Source organism: Corvus cornix, chromosome 1A (assembly GCF_000738735.6).
Source record: "Corvus cornix cornix isolate S_Up_H32 chromosome 1A, ASM73873v5, whole genome shotgun sequence".
Classification (NCBI taxonomy): Eukaryota; Metazoa; Chordata; class Aves; order Passeriformes; family Corvidae; genus Corvus; species Corvus cornix.
This window is the reverse complement of record NC_047057.1, coordinates 21,520,197-21,539,712: the sequence shown is the minus strand read 5'-3', so window position 1 is coordinate 21,539,712 and position 19,516 is coordinate 21,520,197. Positions and strand designations below refer to the sequence as shown.

The 19,516-nt window shown below is 41.7% G+C and overlaps 1 protein-coding gene across 24 annotated transcripts in view; it reads right to left on the bottom strand.

Annotated features, from left to right (window-relative positions):
- The window catches only part of CADPS2 (calcium dependent secretion activator 2), a 292,479-nt gene extending 274,696 nt beyond the window's left edge, over positions 1 to 17,783 (bottom strand). For 18 of the 24 annotated variants that reach the window (XM_039570660.1, XM_039570659.1, XM_039570662.1 and 15 more), the window contains exon 1: positions 17,331 to 17,782. In XM_039570660.1, the coding sequence (XP_039426594.1) occupies positions 17,331 to 17,654 (324 nt within the window). In that variant the 5' untranslated portion in view covers positions 17,655 to 17,782. Of the gene's footprint in view, positions 1 to 17,330 lie in introns of all 24 variants that reach the window. The other 6 variants (XM_039570658.1, XM_039570672.1, XM_039570661.1 and 3 more) reach the window with 2 other exon arrangements.
- Between the last annotated feature and the right edge of the window lie 1,733 nt (positions 17,784 to 19,516).

Here is a 19,516-nt window from a genome sequence, read left to right as displayed (position 1 = left end):
AAATGTAACCAATTATTCTCCCTCTCTAGTGTGTGAGTTACAGTGACTCTCTTTCCATCATATTGAAACATGGTGGGGAAGCTGCAGCTTTCTCCTCCGAACAGCTTAGGACCTATTTCAGTACAGTGAGAACCCACTGATTGGCCACAGTTTATGTTCAGAGTTTACTTTCTGTCCTCAGGTCTTTCACTTAAGTTTATACATAAGAAAAAAACACTGCACTACCTTGGAAAAAATTCACCACTAAGTTCTTTGCAGGTGGTCTTACAAGTTTAGGAGGAAGCTGGACTGTGGCTTTCTGCTTATGAATAGAGCAATAAGCTGTAGGAAGAAAATGCAGTGTTTCCTGGTGTCTTTTCAAACCTCTAGTGCGTTCTCTCAAGTGAAGTACTCAGTCAACTCATCAGCATCTGAAGTGACACCAAAAGTTTACTCCAACTAGTAGGAGTGGAAAATGTGTATTCTTTTTCCTCACAAGAACACTGTATAATCTAGAGGTTGGCTTTTTTGTTTGTTGTTTTTTATAATATCTACTTGCTTTAAAGGGAATTTTTCTAACAGTAACAATTCAGCTTTGGAAAAAAGAAAATGGACTAACCCTGTCACATACAATTATCAAGTACACTTGCCTCTCAGATCACAGGATACGGCTGAGCAACAGATCTTTAGATGCTCAGCACAGGCCTTTCTTGTCTAAGTCAGGAGCAAATTCTTATCTTTAAGCTTGCAAAAGCTGTCTAAAAAAACTTTGGTACATACTGTGCTGGTAATTTATGTATCTAACCAAAAGGCAACAGAACAGGATTCCTGATCTCCATCTCTCCCATTGCCACAAAAAAAAAAAGGCACAGTGACTAGGTACGTGCCAGAGGAATAGAGCTGACACACTACACAGCTATTGCACTGTCAGGTAGGGGATAGTCAGATACCTGGGAGATGCAATTTCCTTTCAAAACTTCAGATAAAACTCAACTTTTCTATTTCTATTATTTTCAAAGTTACAGTAGAGGAACATTACTTCAGTATTCTTCCTGTTCTGTACAGAAGGCATAACAATGAAGGACCAAAGCATACAAAAATCAGAGCTTCCAGAGAGAGAGAGCTTATTCCTTCCTCTGACTCCCAGTTCTCCACTCTTTTACCGAGACTACCAACTTAATTTGACAGGATGCCTCTTTTCCCCTTTCTAAAACTCTTCTTCCTTCTAGTGCAAAGGACCAGACAACACAAGCCTAAACCAAAAGACCTATTTGCCATTCCACAAAATCCAGTATACTTGAGGAGTGTGAGAAGTGGAAGAGTTGTGGTGAGTGAGGTTTGCTTAACTTTGTGCAATTAAACCTTCCGGGAGCAAGAACCAGACTTGCAAAGTGATTCACTTGGTCCTCAGCATAAGCACAAACACCGCTCTCAAGAAGTAGAGAAAAAATGACTGACCTTCAGAATTGTTCATTATATTCTTCATAACAGCTTTTCCTAAAATTATTACTTAGAAGCGCTGAGTAGGAGTAAGGCAGACAGGCCAAGGTTCCTTGCAACTTTCCAGTGCTGGGAGATGCCTGAATCACCACACTACAGGCAAAATAAAAGATGATGTAGGGCTGTAAGTCACTCATTCTTGTGCTGTATTCAACCACAAAGCTGTGGTGTCAAAGGAAGGAAAGTTAGGAAGGAAGCACAAGTCTATGTGTTTTGCTGCACAGAAAACTTGTGTACATACATGTCAATGGGTTTCAAAACAAAAACACTGGCTCAGTATTTTAGAGGGAAGGATTAATTCCAAATGCTGCTGTTATACATGTTATTCATGTTATACATGACTGCTACAAGCATTCAAGTCATATGCAAAAGTATAGTGAAAATTCACAAGTCTGGACACATTCTACAGAGAAATCATTATGACCTAACCATTTAATCTCCTGTGGTCAACAAAAAGCTTGACCTAACAGATGTTTTGTACACTCTGCTCTGCAGTGTGCCAAACGTGGCCAGGGCAGAATGCCAGAAACAGCCTTTTTAGAAGCTTACTGGACAACCAGGAACTCAAGACTACTGATGGCAGTTAGGCTAAAAACAAATTAGAAGGAAGGCACACAGCAACACTGCAAGGGAATTAATACAAATTGTGTCACTGAACACGTTTTGTTCTTTATCACCACAGCACTTAATTATTTTGAGAGCTTGCTGATAGGTGTGGTTATTGAACACAAACCTGGTCTCTGCAGTTTGCATTTTGTCAGGAAGATCTTTTTAGCCTGGAAACTGAGAAGTGATAATTTATTCTCTATGTCAAGGAATTAAGAGGAGTTAGTCAATTCAGTCATCTGAAGAGTTGAGAGACCTGAATGAGGCAGTATGCAAACTCTTTAGAAGAGTCTGAAAGTTGTCTAGCATCGACCAAAGAATCCTCCTTCCCAAAAGAGGGCAGCAGGTCTCTATATTCAGAGCATAGACTCCTCAGGACAAGGATGTAAAAATAAGGTTAGAATCAGGGTAAAAGTAATGGAGCAGTATCTGACCCAGAATAGGAAGGATTACAAAGTCACCCATTTACCATAATTATTCAAAAGATGATAAAAATCAAGTAATGTGTTTTCTTTTTTATTCTTGCTTTCTGGCTAAAAGAATGCTGTAGATCTTATCTAGACAACAGTTATGCAGCAGAGATACTACCACAAAGTGGAAAAAGACTCAAAAAAATGTGAGGGTAACTGTTAAAGGAGAAATAGAAATTTAGCTGCAAATTGACCATAAATACAGTGTTTCCATGTTGTTATGACACAGAGAACAGGAACACGACTATAAATATTCTAAGTCTGAAGACTGATACTGACATTCAGGGCTGGGATGCAGTAGCACATAGAGCGGATAAAAAAACCCTTATTGGATAAAAAGATGTACTGGAAAAGATGTACTGGAGTTGTGGTAACAGAAAGGGGTGAAATTCAGCATCCCAAACTTCAGGCCAGGACTCACAAGAACTTCTGCAAGGTTTTTGTTCTCCTTGTCTGCTCTGAGCTGAAGGCTCAGATGCACTGCCTTAGCACACTCCAGGCACCATGCTAACGTGACAAGAGAACAAGAGTGCATTAATTCCAGCTGCAAAACCTACAGATAAAGGCAGTTAGGATAGTCAGAGAAGAAGGGAGACTACTGCCTGAAGGATGGTTCAGACCTCGGATTGTTTCGTATAGCAGAATGAGACACCATCCTCTACTAAATCCTTCAGGAAGGAAAAGCTGTTATTAAAGGACAGAGCTGACAGAACAGGAAGTGGGTATAAACCAAACCTGCAAACACATTTGTCTGGGAAACAAAGTTCTCACACCTATCAGAGTAAGGAAAAACAGTGGCAATACTACTAAGTGAAATTTCACCTGCTTATAAAAGAGACGAGATGTCTTATTTTTGGCCACGAGACTGACTCAACCTAGGAGGCCCCTTCCATTTGCAGTACAAGTATGATACACAGTAACTTGTCTGTGTGTTGAATACATTCATCAGCTTTGCAATAATTTGCAGTATAATCTTGCCATCCCACAGCAAATCCACAATTTCCTTCAGCCAGGATATTTGCCAGCACGTTTACTTGGTGTACCTGAGGCCCAGGAGCTTTGTTAGCCTGGGCACAAATACAGTAGCAGAGCTGTTTGGCAGCAGATGTGTCCCCTGGTAACTATCTGGAGATTCAAAAAGAATCTTGTGAACTGGCAGGGGGATAAAATACCTGGTTTCACTCAACATACTGAGGGAAAATCTACAGCTCCCCTATTTGTGCCACCTTTCAGAAAAAGCCCTTATTTTGGTTTCCTAAGTTGTATCCACACAATTTGCAAATACACACATGAAACTGTTCAGAAGCTACTGCTTCTAAATGGTGTCCCTAACTCAGACTATCCAATCCTCTTCAAAACTAGATTAGTTTAGTCGATTCTGATCTTTCTCACTCTTCTGTATTGATTGCACAAATTTATTTACATGAAAAAATAAAAAAACCACCAAACCTAAATCATTTCAGTGACTTACTTTGCTTAAAATTATTAGCCTCAAAATTAGCAAGCAACTTACAAGTATTTTGAGACACTTTTCAATTTTGGTAGTACCTTAAGTACTATTTTTTTCTTACTTATTCATATGGATGGCTGTGGTGAGTACATACTACCTGACACCTGCCTGACACACACAAATGCACATCCTGTCTGAGGATGGGTTCACCCCTTTGACAAAATGACTGAGTTTCTCACTGAATCCTTCAGCCTTTCAGAAAGGAAAGGTTAGAGGCTACCTATCTTCTTCTGATGTTATTATGCAATTCTGTTCATTTTCCGGACCTCCAGCACTACAGATTGAAATGGATTTGCATCACCGACCATCTGTATTGCTCAGAGCTTCAGCTCCTCATACCTCTTGACTCAGAGTCTCAGATGACGTTATTACTGCAGCTATTATGGTCAGTATGCATTACTCCATTTATCTTATTAGCACTGACTGAGGCAGTGTTAGTCTGACCACTGATACAAAGCAACTGCTCCACCCTAAGCCCATCACTATTAAAAATAAAATCAACCAACTTCTTTTTTTCCCCAAAAAGTGACTTATGACAGCTGTGTTGGCTGCTCTGTAGCCTCACTAAAGTCAGACTGAGTAAAAGGTAAGCACTATCCGTACAGTTGTGCAGTGCAGGAGAATTTTTTCTTACTGTTTTTTTTTTTTAACCACATAATCAGGATAGCTGTTTTCCTGTTGGAATAATTATTTTTCCACTATAGGAAAAAAACCCACAAATTCAATCAAATTAGGAAAATAAATTATCCTTCACACTGAGAACACACATGCTTTGAGAGCAAATGTCTGCAGCCAAGGTAGAAATCCATCCTAAATAGAAAATCAAGCAAGATATTTAAGTCTTATGCCTGTAAAACTTAACGAGCAGAACTAGAATACTAGGAATTCAGTGCACTCATTTCAACAGGGCACACTCTGACCTAGCCCTAAGGAATCAGATCAATTCTAAAAGCTCAATATTAATAAAATATAAAATCTTTACTATTTACATAATTCATATTAATGTATTTTTTTCTTTATCACAAGGTTTAGGAGTTTCGTTTTACAAGAAGCATCCACAAAAGCTTGTGAAATACAGATCTGCAGGGTTTGGGATGTCAGGTTTGTTGATTTGGTTTGGGGGGTTGGAAATGTGTGATATTTGTTTTTAAAGAAATTAAATGGCAATTTACAACTTCTACTACAATAAAGAGAATAAAATGACATTTCTGAAAAAGTAGTAGTATTAAGTAACTTGTATTTCCGTATTTTATGCTTAATGCGTAACTTTAAAACCAATGAGATCATAACATGCAGTGCAGCACTCATTCTAGTCCCCTCCTATAGTACCTACAGCTTTTTTCCCTGCCTCTCATGCATACACACATACTCTCTCTCTCCTCCCTTTTTTATATACATATGTACATGAAACCCCACACAAATGCACGCTTTTCACATCCCATAAAGAATCTGGCAGAACCACAGCATGCAGGGAAGCAGGAATGCGCCACCAGTAGCAGGACTCTGCCTCTGCCATGGATCATGGTCTCACTTTGAGCACACAGGAGCTGACTGTTTCCCTCCTTCCAGGATGTGAACACATTCAGAGTTACAGCATACAACCTTATGGGACCAAACAGATACCAATCAGTTCATTACAACACACAACCTTATGGGACCAAGGAGATGCAGATGAATTTACCAAAGCTCAGAACAAAGGACATGGGTATTCCAGTTCTGGATTTGGTCCCACTATGAATGTGAATCCCACACAAAGAGGGGCTCACTACAATGATCACCGATCGATCCGTGAGAATTAAATGTCACGCCTGTCTTAAAGTGACATCACTCAGCAGTGGGTTGATCTCACAGCCTAATTACTTCAAGACCCATGTCCCCCTTCCTGTGCACCCTAGCACTCTGGGGTACCTCCAGCCTCCCACCTCGGCCTCCAGAAGAGACTTAGAACCAGTATAGAAAATTACTCCTAGGGTTCAATTCTTCCAAGCATTTATTTTTATTTATTCCTAATGTAAGTTTCTATATATATGTCAATGTAATTGAGAATTAAGGCTATTAAAAACAGTTCAAATTAATAAATTAAGGAGTGCCAAATAGGCGGGAACACCCAAACAGATGCCTGGATAAAACTTCACCCCTGATGAGCCACTTTACCCCTGATTAGCCCCTTTAAAGAACTGCTTAGGATAAAAAAGCCTTATTAATTTACAGGTTTTTTAAAAGAAGATAAATCTTTAAACTTTCAATTTTTATTCTGTCAGATATAATTTCCATATTGCTGTTTTTTCAATAACATGTAAAAATCACAGTCCATTTGGTGGCCCATACACTTGACAGCCAACAGCTGCGACAGATACACATGCTACTAATCAACACAGAGGATGCTACCCAGAGGCCCTCTGCAAGCATCAAAGACCTCTCCCAGGTCTATGAGTAGCAGACTATTGCAAAGCCAACTATTAAAACAAAATACACTATGTCAGCATTGCTATTTCATAAGCAGGTTCTACTAGAGTCATACATTAAAAAAATACTTGAAGAGAGCATCTGATATTGAAATGGAAATACTATTCCTATTTTACCTGTCATTCTGCCCCTATTAGTCCCTGTCTCATCACTGGAAAGCACAGGCACAGCAAACTTGCAAATCAGTTCAGGTCTATCTGCAGGATTAGATTCAGTGGATGGCTCAGGGTGTCACAATATTTTCCAAGGGCACTTTATTTGCTCTCTGAAGATACTCTTGAAAATGATTTCTTAGTCATTAACTATTCATTCTATTTCTTATAATCAGTTCTTTTAATTAGTATTCCAGGCAGCTTTGCTGAGGATCCCACACTTTCAGTAATTAGGGGCAGTTTGTTGCCCCTAATTAACTTCAGACATAGAAAGGCTCTTATTACTTCATTATTTCAGCTGTTTTTATGTTTGCATTGCATATGCTGTCCTGCTTTAATAGCTCAGAAAGGAGATGCCCTGTTGTGCTATTTATCTCGTTTAGGTTCCATCTCTCTTTCTTGACTCTGTGTTAGTTGCTGCATTTAAATCTCTCTGACTCTCTGAGGTCACATCTACACTGGTAAGCAGTGTGACACCACAAAAGTGCATCTGTACAATGAAACAGAACCCTGCCAGCCTGTAGTCTCCTCCCTTTTGTGCTGCTCTGCATAGTTAAGTGCATTTGTAACAGACACAGCTTGTAGTACAGCAAGAGGGTCATGTATGGAGGCTTTAACCAGTTTACTGATTTTATCACACCTCTGTGACCTCCTGAAGGCCATTCCAGACTGAGTTCTGACTAACTGTTGTTAGCAATTATTGTTTTAATAAACCATTAGAGTTTAAATATCCAGAACACATAAAACAGCTGGAGATTTAGTAATAATCTGAATAATTTTATTGTTATTTTAAATAAATGAAACTTCTCTTTCTTACATGGTGTTTTTCACCTACAACAGCAAGGTGTATTAAAGTAGCAGAAAGACTGTTGTAATCCAGTTGTTCCAATTAAAGTTTGAGGAAGAGTCAAGCAAAGACAACAGCAGCTCTGTTCAAAGCATGCCACTGACCTTCCGGGCGATTCAGAAAGTAGAGGTTTTAAAAATCCCCCACCCATCCCAGGCTATGGGTGGTGGGGGCAAAGAGGAGACAAACAAATTTTCATCTGGCTCTAACAGAAGTCCCGTAAGGTACATCCTACACTCAGGGTGTCTGAGAGAGAGCCACACAAAAAAATACTCACATAGTCTGGTATCAGTGGGTGACTGCAGAACAAACAGATTACCTTTACATTACACAGCTAAGAATGACACTTCCTTTTCAGAAACACATGAGCAAAATACATTGATACATGCACACGCTGCTGGATCTTGTAATTTTCATCTTACCACTGTAGGATATTTGTTTTTTTATATTCCAGGTAGTAAAACAAAAGGCTTATATTCCTATAACATAGCTAGTCATTTTATAACATTTATTATCACAGAAAAATGCTTGGGAACATTAAGTAAGTTATTAAGTACCTAAACATTAAGTACCTAAAAACTTGGGTGGCAGAGAAAGACAACTTTAAAAGCTGGCATTAATCTTAAGTGGTGTTTTTAAAGTAAATTAATCTGGGAGACAAAGTATGCTGAAAAGAGCACAAACTCACATAAACAAGATTGTCAGAACTTGTATGACAGAATATTTAAGCTAAAACATGCCTAGCTACTTCATAACCATGTAGTAGTATACTCAGAACCTCTACTGTGTGTAGCACATGTGTGGCTATGACAATGACACTGCACTTGGAGTTGAGTTACCACAAGCTGAATCTAAGTGTCCATTCAGACAAATACTCCAACTGCTAGCTGGAGATTGCTACCAAAAAAAAAAAAAAACTCTAAAGGAGTTTGTTAACTTCCATCTCCAAAAAATACCACTATTTACTCTTAAACCCCTACTGGTAAGAGACTGAAAAATCCTCTGCCTTTTAATGACACTGTAGGAAGGAAGAGAAAGTGAAAGGGGAACTGATTTCTAAGATGATTTAATATCAGATCTATACCAAACTACTTCTTATTTATTTTTAATTCTTCTCTTTACTTATGCTCCATCCATAAGGAGGTCAAAAATAATTAAAAAAATCAAATGGTCGATATTAATATTTTAGCAATAATACGTATTTGATGTATTAAACAGTTGCAGTGGAGAAACATTTGTAGAACACTTCTGAATAAGAAACAACCTTGCTACAAGGCCTCAGAATACATAATTTAGAAATAAATCAAGGAATTTATGAGCAATAGGCACAAACTGGGGATGTTTCCCAGCAAAAGCCAGAAAGATAAACATTCGGCACAGACTGCCTGAAGGTGAATTTTTTCTTAGAAAAAGAAAACTTATGAATTCACCATTAGAAAAACCTAAACATATAAAACAACTCCAACTTTCTGCAGAAAAAAACCCACTGTTTTCCTCAGTGCACTATATGCCACTGCTTTGGTTTTCATGGAGTCCAGCTTCTCACCAGCTCTTTGCCCTTGCTATTCTGTATTACACTGACACGGATTTTGAGACTATTCCCGTATTTACCAGTTTAACCATCATCCTTTTTTCTGGACCAGTATCTTTCCTGAAAACTCACCCCAAAGATATTCCTCCTTCATTTCTGTTTAATACTGAAAAGCATAACTCTCATGACCAATGGATTTCTCTGCTACAAATTCATTACTCTCTAACTTTGTCACTGTCCTTGCTGAACTGTTCCTCTACTCCAAAATTAATTAAGTTCCATACACTTTCTCAACACCTTCAACTCAGTCCATGAAACTCTCCATCACTGATGGCTATTTCTCCTCTAATTTTTTTAGATGTACACCATCTCTTCAGAGATCTCATTTAAACCCATATAATAGATTTGTCCTTTCTTCCACATCCTTGTCTATGGCCCAAACAAGTCTACTCAAAGTATTATCCTAAGGATTCGTTTTGTGTCTATACCATCACTCTGAGTATCCCTCCAGCACTTTCATTACACAGAAGCTGCCAGCCTCTATTTCTAAAACCCCACAGACAAGACAACTAAACATAAATGAATAATTAATGGTTGAGAGAAAAATGGAAACAGAGTTGCAGAAAAATTATTGTATAATCACCTCCTCTTTTTCTAATTTTGATTCACCAGGTCACATATTTAAAGAAGTACTCACTGTAGCTCTGTTTATTCTTCACAATGCTGTTAATTAATGCTTTTCCCTTTCCTGACAGGAAAAACACTCAAGAACATTCTTGAACTCATGCATACAAGTAATCATACTTGAAGAGAAGCATATGCTTTATCTCCTCACTGCAAAATAAGTAAGAACCAGAAATAAATTCTATTGAGCAAGTACCATCAACTTCTAGAGAATTTTAAACACAAAATGAAGAGCCTTCAATGCTTATGGCTGAGAAAATAACCTTCAAAATGCAAGCTTAAGCTGATGCAGCCTGGTACCGACATGCAAACACTCCATCTCTCCTGCTGCTCAGAGTTTCCCACACACAGCAACAAACTGAAAACTGCCTTTTCACAGCTGCTATTCTGAAACCTGGGGGAATCAGCTGCAACACACAAGAACAGGGCTGCTTTCAATTCAGTGCCAGCACTTCTAGGCAGAAATGGGCACTGGATGCTGTTCCTCTCCCTGCCTCCCATCCTGAATGGCAACAGCCAGAAGTTGCAGAGAAGTCTGAGTGCCAGACCTGCACATGCCACTGCCATCAGCTGGCAGCAAGGGGAGTAACTTGGAAAGAAATATAGGAGGCATGTTTGCAGCTAATGTGCCAAAAAAACCCTACATGAAAACTGACTTCAAAATTAAACATTTAGAAACCTTAGAGACTGGCACCTGGTTCAGAGTAACATACTAACTGGGGCTCAGTACAACTAAATACAGAACCAGAGTCGAGGCATAAAGACAAACACCCCAAAATACACCCCTCAATGAGCAGAGGTGAGGAGGCGAGCCAAGCACTCTCCTAGCAGACAACACATCATCCCATCTTCCTCTAAGGATACCTCTTGGGTCGATAAGGCAAGTCTTGTCCCTGACCTATTAGCTTTCCACTTGTAGCAAGGGAAGCAGCAGGAGACAGGGATATGTTAAGCTAGCAAAGTAGGAGACATCTACACACAAGGAAAAAACAAGGGTAACGGGAGAGTAGAACACAAATACAGAGGTATATTAAAAAACCAAACCAATACATACCAAAAGCAACTTCAGGATGATATCAACATGAAGTTAATATCATTATGATATTATTATCATTTATGGGAAAAAAAAAAAATGGTACAAAGCCAGAAAGAGAAAAAACAACTCTAATAACCAGCATGAAAATGGAAAGGCACTTGGTTAGTAGTGTCCCCAAACATGAACTGGTGACAACAGGTTTGCCTGGGGGAACAAAGGGGAAAACTTGAAAATTTATTTTTGCAGAAATACACTGCTCAATGAATAGTCAACTAGCAACCAAACAGTATTTTCTGGTCTGGCAATACTGTACAGTTAAAGACAGTATGCGGAAATTGACATTTTGATATATTGTGCCTCAGGCAGGCAAAGGAGTGTGGTTCAGAGAGGAAGAAAGTGTTTTCCCCAGCTTTGTTATTCCACAGCATCAATGAGTATATTTCACAGATGATGTCAGAGAAAGTATTAAAGACAAGATGAGCTGATTTGGTATCTCTGCCTCTCAATCACCAATTACAGCAGTTCAGATACACAAAATACAATGTGAGAATAACAACTGCAAAGGGTTAAAAATGCAAGGCAGCCCAGCCAGACAATTCCCCCATACAGTCCCTGCAGAGACGGTGGCAATCAACTGATCCTTCAAACTTTCCTCCTCTCAGCTCCGCTGTAGAAAAAACTAGTAACTAGTCTTCCACAGGCACTTTAAATGGGGTATTTGGCAACAGAGTTAACACATTTGTCAAACTATGTGGGTGACAGAAAAAAAAAAACAACCTGAGGTCACATATTCAGAAAAAAAATTTTAATTGTCCCATCAAATAACAGTAACTAATCAAATTTCAAAGGCAAGTAAAGGCAAAATAGGCAGTGAGAACAAAAAAAAGCAGGCAAAAGAAGAGAGTGATAAATTTTTCATCATAGTAGACCAGGTTTGCAGACTGTCCAATCATGATCACTTCATTACACAGCTGTTTACCAACACGTGGCTTTCCCAGCACATTGCCAGTTTCTGGCCAAGCCACATCAATCAATTCTGAGCTGGTAGGCCAGAAGAAGAATTTAAGATTAAAACAGAACGCTGATGGGTTACTAGGGCTGGTTACAAGAAGGCTTTGATTCTCTCATCACCCTTCAGTATTTCTTCAGCCATGGCTGATTCAATTGCCCATGGTGAGCAACTTTCCTACTGCAGGCAAAACCAACTTCTTCCCCAAACAGCCACTTCTGACAGGGGTAAAAAGATCTATTTGTGAATAATCTTGTCTCAACATGTACAGAGATCTATCTGTAGGCTACCATATTATGGGCTTTGGCAGGATTTACCTGAACTCTCTATACTCACTTGACTAAAAACTATACACAACTTAGAGCATGATGACAAGCTATTATGGGGAAAAATAAGGCAATAAAATTGATTTAAAATTACTTTCTAAACACCACAAAAAGAACTGAAATTTGTAAAGGAAACAATGAAGGTAGAATTGGAAGACATGTTCCTAGAAAGCTCTTTAGTACAATTTTGACCAGATGAACAAGTTTTATAGCTATGCTTTTTCTCTGAAATGTATCTAGAGTTTCTGAAAACAATGGCTTTGGATGTACTCTCCCTATTACTTTAGCAGTGCAGAAAACAACATCTTATGAAGCATGTTCAGAGCCCAAGAGACATTTTTTCTTTCCCAAAACATGCTTAGCCAACAAATAAGGAGATACACATCACCAGCTCAAAAGTAAGGAAATACAGTGCTTTAGACAAAAGAAATAAAAACATTGGGAGTAAAACTGCAATCCAGAGAATGAAGTCTATCCCCATAAACAGCATTTTCCTGAAAGTGTTATTTAGTGGACACATACCATTGTAAACCTCTCCTTTACAGATAAAGTCCAAGAAAGAGGAAAGAATGAATGCACAAAATTCAGAGGAAAATAAATTATTGATTATTACTGCTTCTACTGTCAAGAATTAGATGCAAGTCAATGGTTTTGATCTACTTGTGATTTAATAGCTGGACGGGAGAGAAGGAATGGAAGGAAAATAGGTAATCAAGTATTCAGGAAGTAAATTCACTCACTTATGAATTCTACATAGCCAGATCAATTACTTCTAATACCTATCACCTATGAAAGCAAGACCTGAATTATCAGCTTTGATGTACTAAGCCTTTCATGCATTACAAAATCTTATTTAGCCTAGGAGTGCTACTTCTCCCTTAGCCTTGGATTTCTGTGCGGCCACTTGATTACTAGAGTAAATTTTAAATGTTGAGGAAGAAAAAACATAGGAAGAACACCTTTTTTTTTGGTAGTTAACTGTAGCACTTTGCTGTCCCTTCCTTCCCCAGGAACTTTAATTCATCTCCCAGATATAGAACCTGCCTTTGGCACACACTCCTTGAGTAAAATTGGGGAGGCACATATGAATGTACAATTGGTTAGTATAAACAGCAGTTACCAGGGTCATCATCTAATCCCTGACTCAGTATATGTTCACATTCACCACCTTCCCCTGATGGAAGAGAGTCACAAGTGAATTTCTTTCACCACCTAAATCTCATTCTATGGACAAATCCAATCTGGTGGTTTGAGATTCAGTTTGGCTGGGGTAGGAGAACAGAAGAAAGAGGAATGGAATTAGCTGATGATTGTTTTCTCTTTTTGTTGGGACTAGAAACGAGGAAGAGTGAAGAGGCAGAAGAGAAAAATGGTGAAATATGTTTGAGAGGACTCATAAAAACGTGGTAACTACAAAAAAGTGACAGTCTCTTTAAACCAGGGACAGACAAACTTTGCTTTATAAAAGAACAATATGTAATGCATTGATGCATTAATATTTCTCTACAAGTTGGAAAATACATGACTAAATGTTCACAAATATCTATTGAAAATATGTTACTAAATACATACTAGCTCTACTCTGTAGAGCTAACTCCATCTTCATCAGGATCTGCTACCCCACCTCGAAAAATAATACCATGCTTCAGTTCCACACCTCCAATATTAGATTATTCCCCCTTCTCTATCAAAAATCTACCAGCAACCAAAGCAGGGTAGGATACAACAGCAGGCCATCAACTAACTGAACAGTTTTAAAAAGAGTATTTCTATCACATATCCTCGAGACCAAAAAAAAAAAAGGCAGCCATATTATAAAAGTATGTGATTCAGCAAACCCTGGGCTAAATTACATTGAATTTGTCATTAAAAGCAAGTTAGAGGAACTGATGGACTCTGGTGAATTATGCTAGTTCTTTTTTTTTTCCTTAAGTTTGATTTTCTTTTTTAGTTAATCTTATCTATCACAATACAGCAGAGCTAATTTTACTTTGCAAGAAGAAAGAAGGAAGAAGAAAGGACAACAGAGGAGTGAAACACTGCCTGCATTCAAAATTCTTTAATTAGTATAACACAGTCCATTAAGTATGGTGGTTTCAAGATACCACAGAGTACATTTTAATCTGATACTAATGCAAGAACATAAGAAGCCAGCCATACAGTAACCCATTTCCTTATTGATATTACAATGCAGTTGAAGATATTTGATATATGAATTCCATCTCATTCCCTTACTGGATAATATGTTCCACATTAAAAAGAAAGCAAACTGCATTCCTCAATATTTGCTCAGCAATATGCCAAATGAACTGGCAGAAAGAAGAAATTACTTCTGCTTTTAAGCAGGGTGGATACTGGTATCTTTCAGGTATCTGAAAGACTGCAAAAGCACTACAAGGAGTTCACAAGCAGAAAGAGGCAGGGGGCTGAAACCACAGAACATCACAGGTTCTCATTTAAAACCATACCTTGGATCACTGTTGATGGACAGGGCATGCAGTAGCTAACAGTGCCAGTTAACACAGGTAAGGAACCACAGTCCAGCTTGCAATGGACACCCAGCCACATGCTGTCACACAAGTCAGAACTGAGGCAAAAGAGCAAGAGGTCAAGAAATAGTCCATATCCATACCCTACCTTGGCAGATAGGAAATTTATTCAGAAAGTAAGACAGACTTTTATTCCACTGAATATGAGTCATAGAATCACACAACGGGTAAGGGTGGAAGGGGCAACAGTGGGCCATCTGGTCCAACCTCGCTGTTTAAGCAGGGTCATCCCAGAGCACATGGCACAGGATTGTGTCCAGATAGCTCCTGACTATCTCCAGTGAGGAAGACTCCAAAACCTTTCTGGGCAATTTGTTCCAGTGGTCGATCACCCACACAGTAAAGAAATTCTTCCTCATATTCAGGTGGAACTTCCTGTGCATCAGTTTCTCCCCGTTGTCTCTTGTCTCACTACTCTGCACCACGAAGAAGAGCATCCTCTTGACATCCTCCCTTCAGGCACTTATATACATTAATAAGGTCCCTTCTCAGTCATCTCTTCTCCACAGCAGCTGTCACACCTCCAGAAGCGTCTTCCCTTAGGACACAGAGTAAGACAGGTGGTTGTACTCCCATTCCCAAAGCTGACATGGGGCCACCGTGCAGCACGAACAACAGAAATTACACATAATAGAGGGCTCCTTCATACAGCTTTCGGCAATCCCAAACTACCAAAGCAGGTTTTCTGAACTCTCAAAACTCATGACCAGTTCTATTACCCTACAGGAAATAATTTACTGGGTAATATTTACAAAATTGTCAAATAATAAGAAGGATGGCTATGTGCATTTCATTACTTCTAGACAGAAGTGCAACTCCTAGAAAAAAATATTTTTTGTGCTATTTCTTATTTAAAAACACTATTTCCTGACCAGGAAAACACAAGACATCCTTGTTCTGCAGCTAAATTCCTAAATATGACAAAAGTCTCTTTGTACGTACAGTAATTAATGAAAAATCCAGAATTCACTTAAAAATAGTAATTAGCAGGAGAAACATTTAATTTTAGGTATCAAGTCAATTTTGTCCATCAGTCTGTTCATTGCTCATATGTTAAATCCACAACAGTTTTATTTCTGCATTTGCAGCACATCAGTAATCTCTTTTCATACATTTAATAAAAATAATTAATACAGTAGTTATTTTTAAAACAGTCTCTATACTTACTGACTTAGATCAGTGAGAACTTCTAAGTGCTCAGTATCTTCTGCAACTGATGGCCACAAGCTGCAACTTGGAAGCTGATTAGGAAAATTTAATCAAGAGGAGGGCAATGCAGCACTAGAGCATGTCACACAGACAGGTTGTGGGATGGATCTCATCCCCTGAGGCTTCTCAGTCTCCTGCTTGAACCTAGACTGATACCAACACTACATCAAGTCTGCTTTGGCTTTGTCTGGTGGAAAGTCACATCTAGAGGGATCCAGATGTCTTTTCAAAATATCATTTCTATGATGATTCAGTTTTGGGGTAGGGAATTTCCAGTGGGGTGAAAATTTTTATTTCAGATTTTCTTTGGCTTTCTGCTTACAAGATGTCTCTATTCAGGCTCCAGAGTTTAAGTACCTAACCCTTAATAAAAACAAAATAGTCTTCCAGAAACAGTCTTACTATTACTGCCATGTTGCCACGTTAACTTGTCTGAGAATTCACTAAACACAATTACCTATAGCAGGCATACCTCAGACACCCCAAAACATTCAGTATCGGATTTTACAAACCCTTAGACATATGGAAGTATCAAGACCATAAAAGTCAAGAAGAACTAAATCATTTTTGTGTCCTATCACTATCCTTCTGAAAAGTGAGGTAGAATGAGGGTTTTGTTTGTTTCTTTTGTTTTGGATTAGTTTGTTTGTTTACAGAACTGAAAGTAAGAAAGATACAATTTTTTAGACCAAACATTTCAAGAACTGAGCTTTTAAGTAGTTACCTGGAAATGTAGTGCCTTAATCCAAAACTTTAAGTATTCTACCTATTCAATACCTCAAAAGTAAGAGAGAATAAGCATAAATACTGACCACGCACCTGCCAGGTCTTAAAAGCCTGTCTTTCATGGACAAGACACAGAGAATAACTTTGGTCAACCTTCATTAGAAGGTCATTCTCACCACAGACATGCACGTTGATTGTTTCTATGTACAGGGAGCGCAGTTAATTCATGAAACAAAATAGTTTTGTCATTCACCTGTGTTTTATGGCTTAATTTGCTCGGGTTGGGTACAGACGGTGAGAACGCGACTCGCAGGAGGCACCTCTGGAAGGTTTAATTCAATCCATCAGGCAGCGCCGAGAAGCAGGAACATATCGTCCACCGCAGAACGGCCCCCGCGCCCGCGCCCTGCGCCCCTGTGCCCTTCGCACGGCGACTTTGAGCGCAACTCTAAAAACTTAAACGACTTCACCCCTGGTGACTGACGGATTTCTAGATAAAGGGTGTGCTTTGGGCAAGGCGCGCTGACACCGAGCCCCGCAGCAGCCGCTCCGGCAGGCGCTCCCCGTGCCGTGCCCGGCCGGTGCCGCGGCCCCGCTCAACCTGTTGCGGGCCGGAGCGCCGCCGCGGCGGCAGCAGCGCGGCACCGGCGAGCGGCACGGAGCGCGCGGGATGGCCCGCGGGGGACGAGCGCGAACGGCGGGGCAGGGCAGCGGGGAGGCGGGGGCTCACCTTCTGCTGCCGGCGGGCCATGTCCGTGGGCTGCCTGGCGTTGAAGGGGTGCGCGATGCACCTCGCGATGAACACGTAGAGCTGCAGCCGGAGCCGCTTCTCCCGCTCCTCTCGCTGCAGGCGCTCCTGCTCCTCCCGGCCCTCGCTCAGCACCGAGGGGCTGGGGCTGGCTGCCCGTGCCGCCCCGGCCTCCCTGCCCCGCGAGTCCCGGGGTGGCGGCGGCAGCGAGCGCGGCGAGCCGCCGCCCGCCGCCACCAGCACGTCCCGCCGCTCCTCTTCCAGCAGCTCATCGGACTCCTCCTCGCTGGAGGAAGGGTCCAGCATCGCGCTCGGCGGGCGCGCCCCGCGGCCGGGCTCGGAGCGAGGCGGGGAGCGCCGCGCACCTTTCCGGACACGTCGAGTTTACACACGGACTGTTTCCGACCGGCGGCGGCCGCCGGGCGGGAGCGGCGGGGCGGGGAGCAGAGGCGGGGCTTGGGAAGGGGGTCGAGCCTAGGTTGCCGTGGGAATTGCTCCGAGCGGCTCCCGGCGCAGGCAGAGGCGGGACCGGGGCCGGGCTAAAATCTCCGCCCGCTCCGGCGAGGGCAGCGGCCCGCGGGTGCCCGGGACGGGGTCGGGCAGGCGCGTGTGAGTGCCATAACTGCGCACCCGCCACCGCACCCCAGCGCACGGCACGGCTCGGCACGGCACGGCACGGCACGGCACGGCACGGCACGGCACGGCTCGGTCCCAACGACAGGGGCAGCCCGGGCCAGGGGAGCCCTGGCTCCGCTCGGGCCCTGCCGGCCCTGGCAGCGGCTGGTGCGGTGCTCCCTGCCCCGCGTCCCGGCCGGCGTGGGAAGCGCGCCCGCCGCTCGCCAGCCGGCTCGGACACACGGCGGGACTCCCTGCTGGAAGGGGAGAGGGGGGGCTGTGCTCGCCGCCGACCCCGAGCCTCGCTGGCATCCTCTGCCAAGTGTTGGCAGGGGAACGAGAGGCATCTCAAATGACCCCAGAAAAAGAAGCCACCAAAACCGTGCGTTTCTGAGGTCGCGGGCGGGCTGATGCTGAAGTGTACGTTGCTCTCGCAGGTTACTTCTGTTGAAAGCCTGCAGCCACATCTCTCTGAAATCGTTTTTCCAGACTGTCTGAGGATCCAGACAGGTGCATAGTCACAGTGGTTGTTGTCACAGTTAAGGCTGTGCAAACATACAAAAGCCTACCACTAGCACTCTCTGAACAAGAAGGACTTCACCATGTCAGAGCCAAATTTCTGGAGTCTGATCAGGTCCTCCTGGGAAGGGAGGCCTGGGGAAGGAAGGGACATCGGATTTCCTGTGGATCGACAAATCCTCCTCTCACTCCCTACACATCCACACTCTGGGAGGGCAAGGAAAACTACTGAATAGGGAAGTATCAGGGACTAGGAGGACAAAGGCTGGAGGGATGGACTGGTACACAGAAAGGCCATGACTCTTTATGCTGCTCTAAAACGATGGCAGCTGAGGCTGTGTCTGCACTGCTCTGGGCCCTGCTCATTAGCAGTGGCAAGTTTTCAAAGCCCTGGATGAAAACACAACAAACTCAGGCAGCCAACCCAATTCTCACTGTATGAGCTGGACTGGGTTTAGAGTGGTGAAGTACTCTAGTCCTTTATCAATATTTTGAAGTGCCCAGTACTGCAAATTTAGGAAAGGATCTTTAAAGCTGTCAGTTATCTCTCTAGTGAGCCAGCTCTCAGAAGGTGGAATTCCTCCTGCTGTGGGCAGCAGCTATTAGCTAGATGGCAGCATTAGGCATTAAGAGTCTGAGTTCTTCTGCCTCTGGATCTCTACCAGGGGAACTAGGAGAACACTGAGGGAGAGTCCTGCTAACAAACACACAGGCTTTCTTCACAGTTTGGGTGCAAAGGTAGCAGTCATACAGAAATAGGTGGGCTACTTATATGGGTGGCTTGTGTCCTTAACATTAACTGACAATAGCAGGCAAAATCTGTGAAATGCAGAAAGGTAGTCAGGGAAAAGCATAAATGTCAACTGACTGAACATTTCTGATAACATTTCCTCAGCGCAGTAATTGCTAAAGCCAGCTTTTGTGGGACCACCATCACCAATCATGTGCCAGTGCTTGTGTCTCCATTGCAAGTAGTGCTTGTCCTGTAGTAGATAAGAGGTAATTCCATAAAAAATATGGTTACTGTAAATGAC